Source organism: Haliotis rufescens, unplaced genomic scaffold (assembly GCF_023055435.1).
Source record: "Haliotis rufescens isolate VD_foot unplaced genomic scaffold, xgHalRufe1.0.p SCAF_7, whole genome shotgun sequence".
In the NCBI taxonomy this organism is placed as follows: Eukaryota; Metazoa; Mollusca; class Gastropoda; order Lepetellida; family Haliotidae; genus Haliotis; species Haliotis rufescens.
This window is the reverse complement of record NW_025964361.1, coordinates 12761474-12783194: the sequence shown is the minus strand read 5'-3', so window position 1 is coordinate 12783194 and position 21721 is coordinate 12761474. Positions and strand designations below refer to the sequence as shown.

At 40.1% G+C, this 21721-nt stretch overlaps 2 protein-coding genes across 8 annotated transcripts in view; one reads left to right on the top strand and one right to left on the bottom strand.

Annotated features, from left to right (window-relative positions):
* LOC124141893 (protein furry-like) overlaps window positions 1-11708 on the bottom strand; it is a 91045-nt gene extending 79337 nt beyond the window's left edge. For 5 of the 6 annotated variants that reach the window (XM_048387688.1, XM_048387690.1, XM_048387689.1 and 2 more), the window contains exons 1-4: window positions 5367-5475; window positions 3030-3199; window positions 2307-2360; window positions 1314-1450 (exon numbers count right to left, since the gene is read on the bottom strand). In XM_048387688.1, the coding sequence (XP_048243645.1) occupies window positions 1314-1450; window positions 2307-2360; window positions 3030-3199; window positions 5367-5418 (413 nt within the window). In that variant the 5' untranslated portion in view covers window positions 5419-5475. Of the gene's footprint in view, window positions 1-1313; window positions 1451-2306; window positions 2361-3029; window positions 3200-5366; window positions 5476-11351 lie in introns of those variants that run through there. The other variant, XM_048387691.1, reaches the window with a different exon arrangement.
* On the top strand, window positions 6601-21035 carry LOC124141895 (anaphase-promoting complex subunit 10-like). Of its 2 annotated transcripts, XM_046510086.2 has the most exons (4): window positions 6601-6773; window positions 13619-13764; window positions 15932-16094; window positions 19714-21035. In XM_046510086.2, exons 2-4 carry the CDS (start codon window positions 13650-13652, stop codon window positions 19997-19999), a joined length of 564 nt encoding a protein of 187 aa, XP_046366042.1. In that variant the 5' UTR covers window positions 6601-6773; window positions 13619-13649; the 3' UTR covers window positions 20000-21035. The 2 variants fall into 2 exon arrangements, with proteins under 2 accessions (XP_046366042.1, XP_046366041.1); XM_046510085.2 differs by lacking the exon at window positions 6601-6773 and having other exon boundaries at window positions 13568-13764.
* Window positions 21036-21721: the final 686 nt, after the last annotated feature.

Sequence of the window (21721 nt, the reverse complement as noted above, 5' to 3'; positions counted from 1 at the left end):
ACCTAATCTCAACTAAAACAATACAAAAACTCAATAATAGAAATACAGTCAACTATGTTTATAACGAACATGCTTATAACGAACTGACTCATATAACAAACATATTTTTTAGTCCCAACCATATGTTGTATATATGCTGTATGTATGCTCATAACGAACTACGGTTATTACATCAGTTAAGTGATGCATAAAAGATTATGGATTTCATGAAATTGATAACGCTACATCCATCATAAAGTTCTGTACTCCTATCATTGACAGTGATTTTCCTACATGGGGAGGATTGCAACACCAGACAGTTGTAGATGCAACAGTAGTAAAGCATACAAACAGGAGTCGAGTCTGGTACAGACAAACCATTGAGACATAAAATGAAATCCAAGATAATAAAAACGAACAATTTCAATGTAATTCCCTTAATATATTGTAAAGAGAGTAGTGCTATACAACTGATGAAGGTCGCAACGCTACCCACACAGAATGCCCTACCCACACAGAATGCCCTACCCACACAGAATGCCCGACCCACACAGACTGCCCTACCCACTAAGACTTCCCCACCCACTAAGACTGCCCCACCCACTAAGACTTCCCCACCCACTAAGACTGCCCCACCCACACAGACTGCCCGACCCACACAGAATGCCCTACCTACACAGAATGCCCCACCCACACAGACTGCCCTACCCACTAAGACTTCCCCACCCACTAAGACTGCCCCACCCACACAGACTGCCCTACCCACACAGACTGCCTTACCCACACAGACTGCCCTACCCACACAGACTGCCCTACCCACACAGACTGCCCTACCCACAAAGACTTCCCCACCCACTAAGACTGCCCTACCCACACAGACTGCCCTACCCACACAGACTTCCCCACCCACTAAGACTTCCCCACTCACACAGACAGCCCTACCCACACACAGACTGCCCTACCCACACAGACTGCCCCACCCACACACAGACTGCCCTACCCACACACTGCCCTACCCACACACAGACTGCCCTACCCACACAGACAGCCCTACCCACACACAGACTGCCCTACTCACACAGACTTCCCCACCCACTAAGACTTCCCCACTCACACAGACTGCCCTACCCACACACAGACTGCCCTACCCACACAGACTTCCCCACCCACACACACTGCCCTACCCACACACACTGCCCTACCCCTTGTGTCTGTGACATATCCAGCTTCATGGCCTCCTTGCCATTAATGGAGGCCCCCCATCCACCCACCACCACCTAGTCACCCTCAACCACACATCCATCCTCCCTGTCACTCCCCTCCCCCTGCCTTACCCCTTGCTCCTGTGTCGCTGTCTAGAGTCCTGCTGCATTGCCTCATCGCCACGAGTCTGTCTGTCGTACCAGACAAACAGAGTCCGCAGGATGGACGGCAGACTCTGTTCAGCAACACAGCCCAGAGCACCGAGGATCTGAAGTGAAGTGAAGTGGAATGGAGTTAAGATTATTGCACTTATATAGTGATGTGCATGCATGTGTGTGGCTGCTTGTCCTAGTCCGGACTGATGCCGATTTATAGTGCTAGCTCACTGAGATACCATGACTCAGTTTAACATGAATACCCAACTCAGACACAGTATACTGACTCCAAGACAACCAGTCTTTGTTTTAGCCCCTTAATGCCAAGCGCCAGGCAGGGTAACAACAAGTACCATCTTTTAATGTCTTTTGGTCGAACCCCGGACCTTTGCTCTCCGGGCGGACGCTCTACCACTAGACCAAGGAGGCAGTCACAGAGGATCTGGAGTACAGGGATAGTGGTCAAAATCCATCATTAAAAAATAAATGGAGGACAACAGATCCTTTTTATCATGATGCTGATACTTTGACAAAACTTTTCGATAAACTATCAAATGTATACAACATGTAGTAAAATAGACAACTCACAAGTCCTGGGGATCATATCAAAATAGTAAGTTATCTGTAGTTTGACATGAGCTACAGATCATTATGCCAATAAGATTCTCCAAACGTTTACTCCTTAAACATCATCATGATCATATAATGAAATAGACAGAGTTCCAAGTTATCCTCAATTCTCAACATTGATGAGCATGTGGTTGGGTACTACAACTGAAACAGGATGATGTTCAATTGCACAATCAGAGTCAGAAAACCAATCACAGTTTCCATCAAACTAATGGTAAAAGTGGTAGCCCTCAAAGAAATATCACTGGTCCATCCTAATTGGTTCTAGTCTCGGACTAGTGGACATGTTTATTTCAAATCCTGAATTAATCACAGAGATTCCCACCCTGCCACACCCACCTGGTCAAACAAGGCATCCTCACCCCTCCTTAGTGAGTTGGACAGTGGACGTTCCTGGAAACAAAAAAATCATGAAACACAAGAACAGTCGATTTATCAGGCAGACGATGACCACACTGCCACTTCTCCCAGAAATTCTCAACAGAAATGTTTCCTGGATGTTATTTCCTAGCCATGCTAATTCAGTCACAGAAACATATAAAAAGGTGGACAAAATCCCATTCTCATTCTTATCAATATGATAGTTAACATTCAGCCCAAAGTAATTCTATCATAACTGAAAACATCCCCTTATTAGAAAACATACAACTTTATGGATAACAACTGTTTTATTGTATATAGTGACATTTCGATGTTTCTAACTACAGTAAACTACGGTATAACGAACTCAAAGGGACCACTAATTTTAGTTTGTTTTAACTGTAGTTCGTTATAATCATACATACAGCAAAATAAACTCATATGGGACAACACCCTAAAGTTCGTTACATCTGCCAGTTTGCTATAAACGTGTTTGTCATAAAAGTAGTTTACTGTACATCGAACGGTCACTCACTATATGCAAATAACCAGAAGTTGTTATCCCTAGAGATGTACATTTCCTATTTACCCACCGCCTTCTAGACATGCTAGAATGTCAATCAAACAATCCCCTTATCACAATTATACTCAATTAAATTAAACTTCCTATGTTCATGATCTGTAGAATACTGTTTAACTTACCAGGGGCTCCGCAAGAACCTGTTCAATCTTCTTCTCCGACAGGCGACAGAACTCCAGAAAGAGGCTGCGAAGAATATACTCCCCAGGTTTGCCTTCCTCTGTACTAGTGTTGTTAGGTCGCCATGGAAACTTCAGCAGCAAGTCAGATTCCATTGGTGGCCGGGCACCATCTAGGAATGAAAACGTATCTATGTTTACAAAACTAAACTTTCTCATCATACCTATACAACAATAACCATGGCAACCAGGACAACTGTTATGCAGACAGACTCTGTTTGCAAACACGCTATATTGTGGTATGACAAGGCTACCCACAGTGGTATGTGGAGACTATCATCAGACTCTGTTTGCATACATGATCCACCTCGGTATGCAGAGATCAACTCAACTAACACATGAATAACCTAACATAATCTCTTAATCTTAATATGAGATTATGACTCATACAAATACATTGATGGATGGGACAACTAAAACAGTTAGACAAGACAATTATATCCAGCTGCTAACTCAACTGGGACACGAGTTATGTAATTATAACTCCTCACTGATGAAGCGTTATCTAATAAAGTGCCTGTACTGCTTGTTGCAAGTTTCTCTGTTATAGCTCTCAAGCTTAGACACCCAATCAGCCATAACTTAATAAGCTCACTGTAATTATATCATAAGCAATTTTGATAAATGATGTATTCAGCATGTTCACTTAATCTGTGGAATGTTTGACATTTCATCCTGCAGGCTTCCTCATCACCAATACATGTATTAGCTGCAACAAACAACGACTGATCAGGAATGCTGGCCTGCTGTTTCCGGATCATTTGTTGTGACTGGAGTAACCAGTTGTCCCTCATGGAGTGAGTGAGTGAGTGATATCATCCCGTAGCCATGGTAATGTTTCAAGTAATCAATCCATGACCAAGTTCTTTACTTTGTCGTGGATTGATTACTTGACGATTACTGAACTTACCGTCTGTCTGATGACCCAGACAGACGGTAAGTTCAATACTCGTCAAGTAATCAATCCATGACAAAGAACCAGTGATTGATAGTGTGAGCAATGACCCAGACAGACAGAGTGAATGAGTGAGTTTCACACTGCTTCCAATACACTGTGTCACACCATGGCAGCGATAGAAATTGCCCAAACAACTGCCCAACAGTTAACATGGTTAAGGTATCATGAGGACTAGTAGAAATTGGCTATATTTAAGGGTTTTGTTATGTGTTATCATTATAAACTATTACTTTCTAACACTGCATGGCCTGAGAGCTTGTACTTGGGGAGGAAAGCCAGTGTGACGTAACTGATGATGATCATGATTGCTACTTGGGTGAAACACACAAGAACTGACAGACCAAGGTGCATCATGGGTAACAATCTGGAATTCTACCATCACACTTAGGAATGCTTCATTCTAGATGTCAAAATAACATCAAAATCAGTGAAAAAATTGTGTGAAAAGTCTTGTTAAATTTTAGGTATCTTTCAGACTTTTCACACAAACACTTGTGTGTACACAGATCTATCAATAGCCTACATACTCTACAGTTATACTGCCTGTTATTAGGTCCATCTCCAAATTCAAACACAGCAGATATGAAAGATGCAACCTTGCACAGAGAATTAACATGATTAACACCACTTGGCCAACCATGCCCTCATAATGGACACTGACTACACATTGTGGAGTACAAAACAAGGAAACTACCATGACAACCAGATATGTTGAAAGATTTTCCCTTAAAGGAAATATATTTTGCACAGACATCACATCACCTTTGACCTAAAACTCCTATTCATAAGGATATTAGTTGTTTACAATCTAATCGCTACCTGGCTACATGAACATGATGAATGCCAAATAGAATCAGTGTGGACAAAGGTTCTCGTTGACCCGGGTTGTTTTCTCTCAAGGATAGGCCTACATTGAACATGTTGAAACATACAAATAAATTTATCACTACTAAATATACATGTGCCTACATGAATAAGCTCAGGGATTTAGGCAAACCAGAGGTCGATAATTGTCCTTAATTCTGTAGCAAATGACAGTAGAAATACCAAATTTGAATCTAATTTCCTAATTCTCAGAATTTACGAAAAGAGGAACATTTTATAAAATTGAATTTTGAACAATATCACAATTTTTTTCCAAATTTGCTAGACAAAGGCACTTAGTTTGGAATCCAAGCTAAATCCCTGGTTATACTTTACAGAAACAAGACACAAAGCGCAGTACATGTAACATCTAGTGTTACACTGAATACCATGCAGCCTGCCGTAGCATTAAACATCCATCATTCACACACACACAGATTAACAAGGCATAGTCTTACTGCACTTTGGCAAACTGTTTTTCCTTCGTCTACAAAGAAGTTTTGCTGCCATGGCTGCATGTGTGAGTACATGTGTTGTGTGCCTAGGTGATGGTCATGTCATTCTGCCAACTACCACACTGATGTGACTGTAATAATCGAACAGTCACATAAACCAGTCTGCCTGGGGGTTCTCCATGGGTGGGGCATCTGCTCTACATTCAGTAAGTAATGCTTGAACCAACCCACGGACCTATATAACATATTATACAAGTCTGTCACCAAACTAACTATGAAACAAGCTCTAGATTATTTGTCCACATATATTTTACACATTGATCTTTTTGGATAGGTGTGGTGTTTCCAGCCCATTTGATTATTTCAAATATCATTATCTTCTTACCTAAACAGATGCTATCTCCATGACCTTTTGTGTATTTCATAAGTATATATATATAATATTTAATTAATTTCAAATGTGCACTCAATGTAAAGATATACAATACACTTTCAATCCAGGTTCTATTTTCAAAAGTAATCTTTATAAAGTTTCACAATAACCCAGCCTGATACCAACTCAGGTTATAGCAGAAATGTTACCACCTAACCACATATCACAAAAACAGCAAAATCTGTTTGCATAACAAAACTACTGTACAAGAGCGAGCCTTAATCAACCAGTCAATTGAGTACATCACAAACTGATGGACAGCATCTACTAGGGCTGGGACGGGTAACTAGGGTACTTGTGTCAGGTGGGTACTGAGAACTACAAGGACCCCTGGTTGGTCATGTGATATATTCTTTAATGACAAAAATGATCTTGAACTATATCGTTACATCATAAGTCACCAATGTTGGCATTTCTTTCTGACTATGCACCCAGACGTTTATATGTTTGAATAAAGATAAAACTTCAGTCAACTTCAGTGTATGCATGACCAAATCATTTTATACGTGTATCTAAATACATTTTGTCCAGGGCTACAGTCATACTATTCCCAATCGGACATTTTGTACCTATCTCTTGAGACCTACAGTGGGTACCCAGGTAGGGTTGGGTAATAGGTAGGTGGGTACCCGGGTAGTAAATGTGGACTCGTTCCAACCCTAGCATCTACACTTGTTAAACTGGGTCAAATGTAACATGAAAAACATATGTTCTAAAATGTTAACACTGTGTGCCTGTGCCCCCTCATGGGGAGCCTCCCACCACCTGTGCTCCATCTGTTTCATGGTCACTCTTAAAGCAAGAGCTCACTGCACTCCGATTCACAGTCCCAACAAAAGCTAACTCACCACCTATGCCATACTGGTTTTCAATCAATATCAGCAGAATCTGGATACATTCTATATCAGTGTGAAACCAGTGACAGCATACGCATGATACAGGTGAAGACAGAGCACATGGACATTTGTGTTTTAAAGGTAAGAGCTAACCAGGTGAACATCTTTAACATTGTTTAACCTGAATTTTATCTGAATCTTATCTGAAAATTCTTCACCATGCAATACCATTAATGTTGTGGCAGACACCATCAGGCATAATTCTAGGGTGGGGGCCACAAATAGTGATCTGGTTGTTACACAGTGAGATCAGGATGATTGTGCCTCGTTGTGCCGATAGTGGGGATTGTTGCTCATGCTGTCAACCCCTGGTTTGTCTGAACAGGATTTGATAAACAGGCTGCCAACATGACATTGCTTGACTATTGTTGACTCTCTCACTACAATCACTCATGATATACCTGCTATTGTTCCTCAAGCAGACTTGAGGCCATGTGAAAACCTGAAATACTGAATGTCTGTACTTAGGAAAATGTCATACAAATGCTCATGATGGTAATACTTGAATTATGATTCCAAGTTAATTAAATTGTGATTAAATTCCACAAATGAACTTTAACTCATCTCATGGTCTTATGTCAAAAAGATTATCATGATAATGGTTGGTAACCAGGGAAATAAGACAAAACGCTTTTGAAAAATAACTATTGTCTGGGTACATGGATGTTCAGGCATGTCAAACTACAGGTCAGTCATCACTGGCAGAGATTTCATTAAGTTATTTTTTCATGCAAATTTTGACAAAATTTAGGGTAAACATTGTGTCTGTCATACATAAATTTGCAAACAATAAAACGTATATCTGAGAGGTACGAATGATCAGCTGATTGTTTGTTTACTGCCGCACAAAAGCAATATTCTAGCTACATGATGGCAGTTTGTAAATAATCAAGTCTGGGCCAGACAATCCAGTGATTGATATCATAAGCATCGATACACACAATTGGGATACAATGAAAAGCATCAACCAGGTCAGTGAGCCTGACAGTGACCGCCCGAATCCTGTTAGTGACCTCTTACAGCAAGCATGGATTGCTGGAGACCTATTCTACCTCAGATCTTCACAGGTATATCAGCTGATAATATGGATCTGTTCTCGCATTGTGATACATGTAGGCTTGCAGCAAGCAGGCATATGTTACCTTGATATGTCATGACCTACATCAGTGCATACTGTACAGTCATGGGAGTTCTCGTGTTCTCAATGGCTGTTTGTTGAGCAACACATGTAAACTACAACACATTGATTCAGATATTACATTCTGCCCCATGTCACACTGACATCCAATCTCATTCAAATCAGATCATAGTTCTCGCTACCGCTAAACAAAGATCTGAGAACACCCGCTTACAGGTCACGTCAGACCGACCTTGAGTTAACTTTGACCGACCAATGGAATGACTGACAAGTAGTCGACATTAGCTAATCAGAAGGCAGCTTTCTCGTGCTTTATCATGTTTGTGGCACTAATTTCAAATTGGTGACTACACTTCAAAACATATTTTGACAAATTCTTGATTAAACATTTGAAACCTGAACAAAAGAACAGATGGTCTAGATTGTATGGATTCAGTCGTTGAGTCTAACTATCGTTCGGAATACCCTGTATTAATGTTTTCGAGGTTGCATGGTAAGAAATCACATTCCGACTGTCACTTTCATGATCTGGTAAGCGACGCTCTGATTGGTTGGATGAAAGGTTGTTCTAACGTGATCCCTAATGGGATGTTCTCAGATCTTTGTTTAGCGATAACTAAGATCCAATTTTAATGAGTGAGTGAGTTTGGTTTTACGCGGCTTTTAGCAATATTCCAGCAATATCACGGCGGGGGACACCAGAAATGGCCTTCACACATTGTACCCATGTCGGGAATCGAACCCGGGTCTTCAGCGTGTCCGATTTTAGTGAGATTGAACTGACATCAGACATAAACATGATTTATCACCATTGAATTTTTCTAATTTCTATCAACCGATCAGTACATTCTTATTATTGAAATAATATTTAGGGTTTAGGAATTAAATTTCAGGGTTTACAGGTTTTTTGCAAACTAATACATGATAAGTATGCAACATGTGTGCACTGGATTAAAAAAGTATTTTGTCCAGCCAAACAAATGTTTCAATTTGATCATGCTTATTTGGCATACAGTTGTATTGGGTATGTCAGTTGAGCTGACATCATGGACATCATGGTCATGGTTGAGTGGCAAAAATGAATGACAAGTTTGTTTGGGACTTATTTACTTCTATTAGTGATGGCATTGTTCTATTAATGTGGTGTTTACAGAGAGTATATAAATGTATTGGATCAATTATCATGATTATTATTAAAAACATAAACATTTCCTTTCTGTTAGATTTTTGAAGCTGTATTTTGCTATTTTTCTGATCCACCAAATAATGTCCTCAGGCAAATGAAAATAAATTCCCTGGCTAGTGTTATCATTCAACACGTTCAGGTACAATCATTTACAAATACACAAATCTGGAGGTGTTCAGTATTCAGCAACATGACTAAGCAGGGTACGAACCATGCATAGTCGACACTTAGTTAGCATGCTGATATGCCCTGCATTTCAAATTTTCATATCATGCTGTTTCCATGGCAACAACAGAAAACTGTGTAAAAAAATGTAGGTCAGCTTATTTACACAACCAGCACGTAATGGTGGCATACATTTGTTGTTGTGAGAAAATTTATTTCTCACATAAAAAGAGGAACTTAGAAGTTGTGGTATTTTAAAGTTAAACACATATCATGCATATCAGAGACAAAAACCTACACTGAAACGTCGCTCTTAATTGTAATAAAGAAGTTGTTCATCCATAAATCCTACCTTTCTTAGTATTCCAACTTCTAAATGCCTATCAAAGAAGTTATAAGACAGAGGCCTGTAAATAATCAAGTCTGGTGAGGTGAAGTGAAATGGGGTTTAACGTCGCGTCCAAGATTATTGCACTTATAAAGAGACGTGCATGTACGTGTGTGTGTTTGTGTGGCTGCTTGTACTAGTCCGGACTGATGCCGATTTATAGTGCTAGCTCACTGAGATACCATGCCGCAGTTTAACATGAATACCCCACTCAGACACACTATACTGACTCCAAGCCGACCAGTCCTTGTTTTAGCCCCTTAATGCTGAGCGCCAGACAGGGCAACAACAAGTACCATTTTTTAACGTCTTTTGGTATGACTCGGCCGGGGATCGAACCCCGGACCTTCCGCTCTCCTGGCGGACGCTCTACCACTAGACCACGGAGGCGGTCTAATCAAGTCTGGATCAGAGAAACCAGTGATCGATACAGTGAGCGACAATCCACGCTTGGAGTATGATCATACACATTCAACCAAGTCACTGAGTCTGACCACCCAATCTATTTTGTTGCCTCATACGACCAGCATAGTAATCACAATTTTAACCTGGAATGTGAACATGGTGCATTTCTGAGTCAATATATTACACAAGGGTACTGTAGCATGTGTTACTTTCTGATTGTTGTTGAATACAAATACAAAGGATACTGTTATAAGTAGAGCATATCATGGACCAGTTCAGAGCTTTTCAACCTTATGTGTTTCGTGTTCATGTAAGAAGTGTAGCACTATTCATGCTAATTTAATGTATGAGTGGAGGAAGTTTGAGTCAGTTGGGTTTAATGCCAATTTGAACTGTATTCCAGTTATATCAAGGCGAGCCTGGGTCTGCTTAGAGTGAAAAGAAACGCCAAAGTGATGCAGGTCACAGACATTAACTAACCACTTTGGATGGTCATGGAGCTGACAGACCTAGAAACATAATCAGGCTTAACCAGGATACAAACCCACAATCATCATGATCACAGGTTTCTAGGGTGTCCAAGGGACACAACTCAAAACAGCGAATTGCGGTGTCTTTGACATGTTAGACAACTGGGACGCAAATGCCCGCTTGACAGTCTGAAACTTGGACACGTTGGATAGACTCATTTTAGATTAGACAACTATTTAAACGGAACCATGGTGCTTTCACAAATAATTAGTTCTCATTTAGATTTTTTTCAGCAAAGGGATCCAAGGGCTAAGGATAGAGTTGGGGGTAACCAAGACATTTTAGTACAAATAGCCTGCTGGCCCTGAGATGATCAACAACACGGAACTACGAAAAAATGTGCAATTTTCAATCAAAACTTAAAAAGATAGACCTGTTATACCATATTCATATATTAACTGCAAATAGCGTGTTTCATGTATTTGGGGTCATCATGGTCATATGATACATTATCATGATTATAACATCTTCTGAAAGAATTCATGTTATTTTAGCAAATACAGTAACTGGAAGTACTGCAATGTTGCTATTAATGAAATTGACTATGCATTCTTTGAGGTATTAAACAGTATTCGTAAAAAAAAATTATGAATTGATCATGTCAGTTTATTGGAGTATGAACCTTCACAGAGTGAGGGGCAATCTGTATGAACGACAACGCTTGCGAGGTTCATTCTCCCAAAGAACTCTTTTAAAGTGAAAGTCAGTTCTTAAGTCTAGCCACAATATGATATATACAATATGAGCCTGATGAGAAAGAGTTGTAGAAACTACAGGAGTGAATTAAGTCACAATTTCTTTACAACTACAACATGTACAAGATAACACACTGATAGGTCCACCAACCTCTGTCATTTGGAGCTGATTGTTGCATCTTCAGTCTGCGTAGAGAAATTTTCGGTTCACTAAGTTGATGCAGAAGACAAATCAGCTGAACTCTATCGACATATCATTTTGAACACTTAAATGACAGGGCTCTGACAATCACATTCTCAGTTTGACAGCTCCAAGAAAGTGCTCGCTGCTGCTCCTATTTCACAGAGTAATAAACGTTACATTCGCTAATCTATGTCTGATTAACATCCATGACACTATGAAATATAAATGAGCTCCACATTAACGTACAGAGTTGTAAGAAATACAATTAATCATCATTCAAGTTATCTCCGTAGAATTATATACAGATAACCCATTTCCTGTTGATATTTGACACGCATGCGCAAACGTCATTTCCGTTCCTTCTTCGGAGACATATTAACCGGACTCACTCGGCAAACTTTATACAGTCTTTTTCATGTCCATCGCTAACAATCGTTTATGTTCAACAGAGCATGGTGAACACAGAATGCAATAATTTGAGGTTGTTTGCAATTTGCAATTTCTTACAAGCATTAGGATATAAAAAAGATGTTAGGGAGAACAGTGTCTAAAAGCAATGAGAATATACATTTTTCTTAATTCAGAATATGTTTTATGTACACTCCTAGCTCGGTGTATAACATGTATCTTGCATATTGATGTTTCTTATGCCTATGTACATGCCACGTTTGTGGGGCCTACCTTTGCTCTCTGGAGCATTCAATACCTACAACGTATGTTTCAAACTTCCTTCATCCACACAGGGGGTAGTCGTCTAAGGCGCCGCGATTCGCTGTGCAGAGTTGCGTCCCTTGGGCACGCCAGAAACCTATGATTGTGGGTTCGAATCCCGGTTCGCCCCAATTATGTTTCTAGGTTTGTCAGCACCACACCCGTGCTCGTTGGTTTCACCGAAGTGGTAAACGTCTCAGACCTGCATCACTTCGGGCTTTTCTCCCACATTAAGCTGGCACGCCGTGATATAACTGAAATACTGTTAAAAGCGGCGTTAAACCCAACTCACTCACTCACTCCTTCATCCACAACGACCAATCACCTGAAATGAGATATTTCGCACCCCAAATCGTAATTTCGTAACTCTTGTGCAATAAGCAATAAATTCGTTTTATAAAATCGTGATTTACACACAGATCTTAACAACATATATTCTACCATGAATTTGGAAAATACTCGATTTAGATAGGTCAATCAGAGGCATCAAATCACACCAAAAAAACCTGATTGGAACAGCCGATTTGACGGCTATATCACCGCAGAAGCTATAACATTCACAGAATAGTACTTTTTTCAGTCATCGTAGGTAGGCATATTAAAACAATTCTATCTACAGTACAATTATAGGCTACAAAACGCAAAGCTATATTCAAAGGATGTTTGGCAATATATTTCGTACAAATCTACAAAGAAAATATATTTTCAGTTTTGGGGACAACCGTGACCTTGGAATTTGGATATTTTTCTATAAACGACTGTGACGTCATATCTTCAGCGTCACAATGTGCGATATGACTAGATAGCGACTATGATATAGCATACACCATGGATCCTAAATATAGAAAATAAATATAAAGACCTAAATATCGTATTAGTGAGCATCCGCCCGGAGAGCGGAAGGTCCGGGGTTCGATCCCCGGCAGCGTCATACCAAAAGACGTTAAGAGATGGTAGCCTGCAACCTCGGGTTATCGCGGTACCACGGGTCCGAGTATACTTGTTGTTACCCTGTCTGGCGTTCGGCATTAAGGGGCAAAACCAAGGACTGCATGGTCGTGCTCGGAGTCAGTATCCTGTGTCTGAGTGGGGTATTCATGTTAACCTGCGGCAGTGGGCTAGCACTATAAATCGGCATAAGTCCGGACTAGTACAAGCAGCCACGCACCCACACGTGCATGCACGTCGCTTTATAAGTGCAATTATCTTGCACGTGAAGTTAACCCTCACCTCACCTCACCTATCGTATTAGTGTCCATGTAGATCTATGTACACGAATAAAAGATGTTTGGAAAGCATAAACGAATATTTAGAAACACGGGTGCCGAAATACGAAATAGGGTTACGAAGTTTCTTAATTATTTATAGGGTTACGAATTTTCTAGGGGTACGAATTCGTTTGGGTCACGAAATTATCGCAATCCCAGCCACAGGCACAAACAGGAATTGTCCGTATTTTACAGGCAAATGAACTTCCGTTATAAGATCGCGGCGAAATTGAACATATTTGGTCTTCTCTTCAGATAGAAAAGCTGCAACTACGTACTATCTAAAATGGCGAAGAAGATGAACGGAGTGCAGGATGTTGATATATTCAAAGCAGAACGGGAGGGAAAATTGAGAGAAGTTGGTAACCAAGCGGTATGGTCTTTGTCATCGTGCAAACCAGGTAGGCCCATGGAGCTGTGAACACTGCGATATAGGCCTAGTTAGCGGAGAGTTGGCATGCTATAATATCGGGAGTATGGCCAGATTGTAAGAAGTCTGAGATGAACACTAGAACCAATACATTTGCGAAGCTTGTTATTGGAGGATGCTGCAGATCAGCCTGTTTGAACTGCTCAGACATGAACTCTTCCGAAATCAGCATAAACTAACATTGCGCATTCAATTGACATAAAATAACAGTGATTTATTACTTGCCCTTGAAGAGATCACCCGTTTACATACAGCTGTATTACACATTGTGTAATACCAAAACGCGTGCTTATGTACTCTCGGAACACGTTTCACGAACAAATATTGAAAGCTCTCAACATCCCTTGGCTTATTCAACGACATTGCGTGTAGAATTGATAGATCACTGAGAGGAGCTTATGCACACTCGATGACCCCAGCAACCTTGTTGCTAGGCTGAAATCACATGGCATTGTTTTGCCAATGGATCTTGCAACAAAATTCCACAGATTACGTCATCGGGTATTGTGACGTTATTGTAAACTTTCAGGTGCAAGGCCCGTTCCACAAGGCGATCGTATTGTAGCGCAACGACAGTCGTTAGTCTGTTAAAGTATGTGAGTCGCGATAGTCTTAGCCCTAATGGGATGTCTTCAGATCTTTGTTTAGCGGTAGCGAGAACTAAGGTCTGGTTTTAATGAGATTGCTTCAAAAACATTCCAGAAACTGTCATACTACCCCACCAGTGGAAGACCTAAACACATGGCCTAAATACACTACAGTGGAATCCCCCTTCACAGCAGTACACATCATGCTGCAAAAGAAACAATTTATATAAGTAGACATTCGATTGAGCCTTCTGGTTTTGCTACATAAGCATGATAAGGCTTGTACCCATGTTTAAAAAATGACTACTCAGTGGCTACCTTGAAAGGGCCAGTATGTTGACAGTCTGAAGCATTGTTTGCAAACAATAACCCCAAAGCTAACTTGGTCCTGCGTGCCATATTCCGTGGGAGAAGTTTCTGCTCCAGTGACCACACCACAGGAGTAGGCTTTACCGGACTTTGTGCTTGTTGTTTACAAACGCACTTATTCTGAAAAAATGCCTAATGAGAGCCTTTTGGTACATGTACATATTGTTTTGCATAATTATATCGATATGGTACTACAACTGTGACAGAGATGCATGACAATATGGCTTTACACATCAAAGTGACTGTATCATGACCTCTCCGAAGGGCTTTGATGACAGCATGTAGAGCCATACTTCCAGTGTAAACAGAGGATAAATACGAAAATGGAAAGAGTTTTTCACATTTGAAACAGATGAAAAACATAATGCATATCTTAATGGACTGTGTAAGGTGTGACGATGTGGCAGAGGTACTAGGCTGGCCCTAGGTAGGAGAGTGTTCTTCAACATGATTATCTTCATATGACCAAGGCATTTAGGTTGTAATCTAGGCTTTGATCTAATCCAATCAAGCTGGCAATTTGTATTTTGTAACTTATCCGTAAGAAATGCAAAGAAGCTTTCTCTTCAATTTTCCTCTAATAAAAACATGACCAAAGCCAGTTATTCTGCACAGCACTTGGGTTGTCGGCTTCGCTGTGCGGAGGCCTGTTGTTTTTGTTTGTAAATTGAATCATGCATGAACTAAAGGTGTGACGCCACCCAGAGCCATCGGGGGATGGGTCCTCTTGCACTGTAACCACCTCTTTGGTCTAGTGGTAGAGTGCCTGGCCATGTCATACAAAAAGATGGTACTTGTTGTTACCCTGCCTGGCACTAAGCATTAAGGGTCTAAAATAAGGACTGGTTGGCTTGGAGTCAGTATACTGTGTCTGAGTGGGGTATTCCTGTTAAATGGGCTTGGTTTCTCAGTCGGCTAGCACTATAAAATTGGCATTAGTCCGTACTAGTGCAAGCAGCCATACACACAACACACACATACATACCCAAGTGCACGCATTTCGCTGTATACATGGTATAAGTGGAATAATCTTGAACGTGATCTCACCGCACCTCACCTCTCACACTTAGCCAGGAAAACTGCACTGCAATATTTTCTGTTTTCAGTAACATAAAAATTTGACATTTTCTGTGGGCCTATGCAAAAAACATAATCAAATGGACAGCTGTGATCATTTTGCAGGATTTGGAGTAGATCAGCTTAGGGATGAATCCTACGAGACCTTTTGGCAGTCAGATGGACCTCAGCCACACCTTGTGAACATCCAATTCAAGAAGAAAACAACAATACAAGATATCTGTCTGTATGCGGATTATAAGGCAGATGAAAGCTACACTCCTAACAGGTACACTGTCTATCATGTTTATGTAAATGTTGTTTTGCTTCAAGCTGTGTAAAAGTGTCATCGCTCCCTTACATTGGCAAACAAGCATTGGTTCACAGTGGAGACCAAACTCAATCAACTAAACATGAACCTTGCAGTCAACTAAACATGAACCTTGCAATCAACTAAATATGAATATTGCAATCACCTAAACATGAACCTTGCAATCAACTAAACATGAACCTTGCAATCAACTAAATATGAACCTTGCAATCACCTAAACATGAACCTTGCAATCAACTAAACATGAACCTTGCAATCAACTAAACATGAACCTTGCAATCAAATATACATGAACCTTGCAATCAACTAAACATGAACCTTGCAATCAACTAAACATGAACCTTGCAATCAACTATACATGAACCTTGCAATCAACTAAACATGAACCTTGCAATCAACTAAACGTGTACCTTGCAATCATTTAAACGTGAACCTTGCAATCAACTAAACATGAACCTTGCAATCACCCAAACATGAACCTTGCAATCAACTATACATGAACCTTGCAATCAACTATACATGAACCTTGCAATCAACTAAACATGTACCTTGCAATTACCTAAACGTGTACCTTCCAATCAAATAAACATGAACCTTGCAATCAACTAAACATGAACCTTGCAATCACCCAAACATGAACCTTGCAATCAACTATACATGAACCTTGCAATCAACTATACATGAACCTTGCAATCAACTAAACATGTACCTTGCAATTACCTAAACGTGTACCTTCCAATCAAATAAACATGAACCTTGCAATCAACTAAACATGAACCTTGCAATCAACTAAACGTGTACCTTGCAATCAACTAAACGTGTACCTTGCAATCAACTAAACATGAACCTTGCAATCAACTATACATGAACCTTGCAATCAACCAAACATGAACCTTGCAATCAACTATACATGAACCTTGCAATCAACTAAACATGAACCTTGCAATCAACTAAACATGAACCTTGCAATCAACTAAACGTGTACCTTGCAATCATTTAAACGTGAACCTTGCAATCAACTAAACATGAACCTTGCAATCAACTAAACATGAACCTTGCAATCAACTATACATGAACCTTGCAATCAACTATACATGAACCTTGCAATCAACTAAACATGAACCTTGCAATCAACTATACATGAACCTTGCAATCAACTATACATGAACCTTGCAATCAACTAAACGTTAACAATGCAATCATCTAAACATGAACCTTGCCTTTTGAGCTATTGAGTTTTCACCCTGGGGTTTCTATTTTAATTTGGTTATTACATTTTCATTTGGTAACCAATATTTATTCACTCATCTATGCATCACCCTATTGTGTTTTTCCCAAAATAAGTGAACATTTTAAGATTTAAAAAAAATGAAATTATGTTTAGATGTATATAACTTCTAAATATATAGGCTTGACTCAGTTAGTAAATTCGTCACGATATGGCTGAAATATTGCCGATGTGACGTTAAATTTTTAACTCACTCACTCACGGTAAGTAAATTAATTCGGAATTGTGTTTTGGAAATTACCTCCTTTGTTCGCATGCTGAAAAAGCTTCATAAGTTATTTACGTGAGCTGTTTTTATACATTTGAGTTTTTCATTTGATGCATGCATTTCTGTACACAAATTAATTGAAAGTGACTAGGTTTTGAGGCAATAATTGGGTGGTCAGTGTCACTGACTTGGTTGATGTATGTGATATCCCAATTGCGCTGATCGATGCTGATGTCAATCACTGGATTATTGACAGTCTGCAGTCATGAGGTTGGAATCCTTCTGAGTGCAGTGTAAATATGACCCTTTTCCCCTCACCTGACAGCAATGTAGAGAAGAAGTGTTTGTCCACTCCATGTGCCCAGTACCCCACGTACAGTGAGTGCAGTGTAAATGTGACCCTTTTCCCCCTCACCTCACAGCAATGTAGAGAAGTGTTTGTCCACTCCATGTGCCCATATTACTGTAAATTTAAAAAAAAAAAATGCCACTTGGGTAAGTAAGAACGTTAACCTGGTTATAAAACATATAATACATTTTTTAATTGCCAGTTATTTTTTTTTATACAAGTAGATATATGGGGACGTAAGTTACTTTAATGTAGAATATGTCGCTGAACAAACCTGGACAAAATTGTCACCAGCAGTTTCTACAGTTGGAAATGTGACTCCACTCTCAGCCAGGTCATCCAGAATGCTGTTGGAAGATTTAATTTCTTCCACAAATTGCCGTCTTTTATCATGTTTATGTCACAATGAATGTTGGACTTATGATAGTCGATCAGTTAGTAAAACAAATGTGTGTAACCTCCCTTACACTAAGCTAAACTTTCATTGGTCTAAATGAAAACTGGTTCTGCGATCTGAATACCGTTGTAACATTAGTAGATGATAGACAGGATAACCAGTTTGACAAGATAAAATTTCATTGGTCAGTTACTCACAATTTGCCATTGCCACGTGTGCGCACTCTCATTCTTACATTTTTTAAAGAAAATCAAAATTCTTCAGTCTGAAATAATATGTTTTTTAAAGAAATTAACAGCTAAAATGACATAGTCAACAAAATTATGTTTGGTCCATTCTGATCGCACAATATTGAAACATTGACGGGAGGTTTATTTTATATCTGAGACAGGTCACCTGAGACAACAACCATTTTGTTTTCTTCAATGACAGTACAGTTCCTTTCCAGGTAGGAGCCCCAAAATCATTGACAGCTTTACTTGTGGTCCGGAAAACAATTTCCTCTACCCTAGTTCATTCTGGAGCCATGCAAACACATTTAACTGACTTCAGGTGCACACATCAGCAATAGCGACAGTTCCAGTGACAGAAATAGCAGAACTGGATGACCCTGTCGCCAAGCTAGTGTCAACAGATATCTAATGTGTAGAGGTTCTTGATGAAAGTTTCCGTTTCTTTTATTGGTCAGATTATGTAACATTGAGAAGCCTGTGACCTATTTAGTCTGCTGTTTGAAAAGTTGGCTTATTTTTCCGACATGTAAACTCACAGTGTATCTGCTCTAATAACAGTTCACACCTAACAGTTCTAGTACCAATTTTCTAGTTAAGTTGAACGGTTACACAACCCAAACTGAGCAAATCCTACATGCAGCAGGGCCTTGTTCCTCAAAGTGATGTTAGCACCAAGGTGATCTTAAGTCCCATACTTTAACATAGGCTTACGATCATCGTAGCGCTAAGATCGCTTTGAGGAACAGGGCACTGTTAATGTCATTATTCGGGACATTTAGGTGTCTTTTTCTTTTCATATATCATGATGAAGGCAAGGCAGTTTAATCTGGTTTGAGGTTGTTGAAGGCAGATATAATCCAAACTGAAGACATCCGACTGGAAATGGATGATTATATGTAAATTGTAATGATTCTTTCTGGAAATGACCGGCTGCTTCTTATGTTTCATGTACTTCCAAACATTTTTCTAGTTTTCAAAAACATGAAGGTGAGCTACATAATCTTTTTCACCGAGTTATTTCATGAAAGTTTTGGCTTCACTTGTTTAGTCCCTCAGAAACATACCAACTCATCAATAATGCTGTGTGGTGGAATTGTTTCAGAATATCCATCCGAGCTGGCAACCACTTCAACGACCTGACGGAGGTGGAGCAGGTGGAGATGAGTGAGCCGGTGGGCTGGGTGTGTGTCCCACTCAAAGACGTCAATGACAAACCCATCCGGACGTTCATGATCCAGGTCACTGTCCTGTCCAATCACCAAAATGGTCGAGATACACACATACGGCGGATAAAGATCCGTTCTCCCACCCACTGTTCAGACAACGCCATGGTGAGGGCACCCAACTTCACCACGTTAGAGTTCACTCAGTTTGCACACACGAGATAGTGATGACTGATTTGTCCTCGAGTTAGTTCAATCCATGTGATACAAGGTTGTCAGGGTTATGCGGAACAGTGCCAGCCTACCCAATAACCCAAGACAGAACTCTCAGCAGCCCTGGTACCTTTATCTGGAAACTCACTATTACTGATGGGAAGAAGTCAGTTCAGGGCCAGCTGCACTACCAGGTCATGACTTCAGGTACACTCACTGCTGGTGTGGTGAGTTCCATCTTTCTGAGGCAAGGGAGTTACCTGACTGTAAAAGTCCAGTTTCCACCCTTGCCAAACTAGACTGGAATTCAGGAGTTATATTTTGGCTGGACTATATGGAGTCTATGTACATGTATATGCTAATCAAAATCATGCAACAAACTAGACATCCGGTTCATGAACAACATGGAATTCAACGTGCAGATATCAATCAACTGCAGGATTTGCATGTGTACCGTCAACTTGGCATCAACAGATATTTTACAAATCTTTTCATGTTTTTAACCTAGGTGCTCAAATGATTTGATGCACTTTGCGAGGTAAGACCTGTTTTACTATAATATTTATCTTGATTATAGATCAGATTATCTTAACTGGGCGCCACCATTTTGTTTGCAGCAAATGCATGTGATATGAGAGGTGGAATCTGACACAACTGGTAATAGCCACTGGTGGCGCTACAATCAAGCCACAAACTTCCAGCCTAGTTCGTCAGGGGTCGAAAATAGACTTTTAAAGTCAGTTAACTCCCATGCCTCGGGAAGATGGGTCAATTCTAGAGCTGTCAATTCTGGTGTGGTCAGCTCTTGAGGCCAGGTTCTAATAGAACATGGATATCATGGACCACATTATGACGTAACTGTATATTAGCATCAGTTTGACAATGCAGAACAAACAACATCACCAACAAAAAGTAAAGAATGAGATGAACTGCATGTCAAACTTCTTGATTGAAGCACTTTGTATTCTGGCATGGAAGTCAGTATGTAACTCTTCTTTGACATTGCTAACAATTGTTAGCTGCAGAAAGGATTGTGGGAATGTCTATGCTACATGAACAAAAATAGTCCCATCAGCATCACTGGACATATCTGCATTGGTTTTAATATGACTTATGTATTGTGTGATGTAGTCCATGCTTGTCGTAAGAGGCGACTAACCAGATCGGGTGGTCAGGCTCGCTGACTTGCCTGATGCATTGATGTCATTGTATCCCAATTGCATGGATCGATGTTCGGGATGTCAATCACTGGATTGTCTGGTCCAGACTCGATTATTTACAGACCGCCGTTATATAGCTGGAATATTGCTGAGTGCAGCGTTCAACAACAAATAAACAAACACCATGTCTGTGTTTCATGTAGACATGAGTACAAGAGAAATAAACATATATATTTCTTCATGCACATGTTGTTTTTTTTGCTAATTATTACCGTATTTCTTTGTTAATCAGGGTTATAACATTACTTCAGATGAATCAATTTGTGGAGAAATGTCCTTCAGATCGATGTAATGGATGAATATTGGTAGTTTCAACAGTTACGAGGGGCGCTCAATATGTTTTGCTACTTGGGCATTTGTGTTTACACAAACGATGTCAACTTGTGGCAGGTGTGACATTAGTCATAACATCATTAGATGTGATGGCGTCATTCACCTTAGGGTGGTCACAATCATGGATTCTCTCAAGCATGAACAACGCGCTGTAATAAAGTTCCTTAAAAATCCATGATCG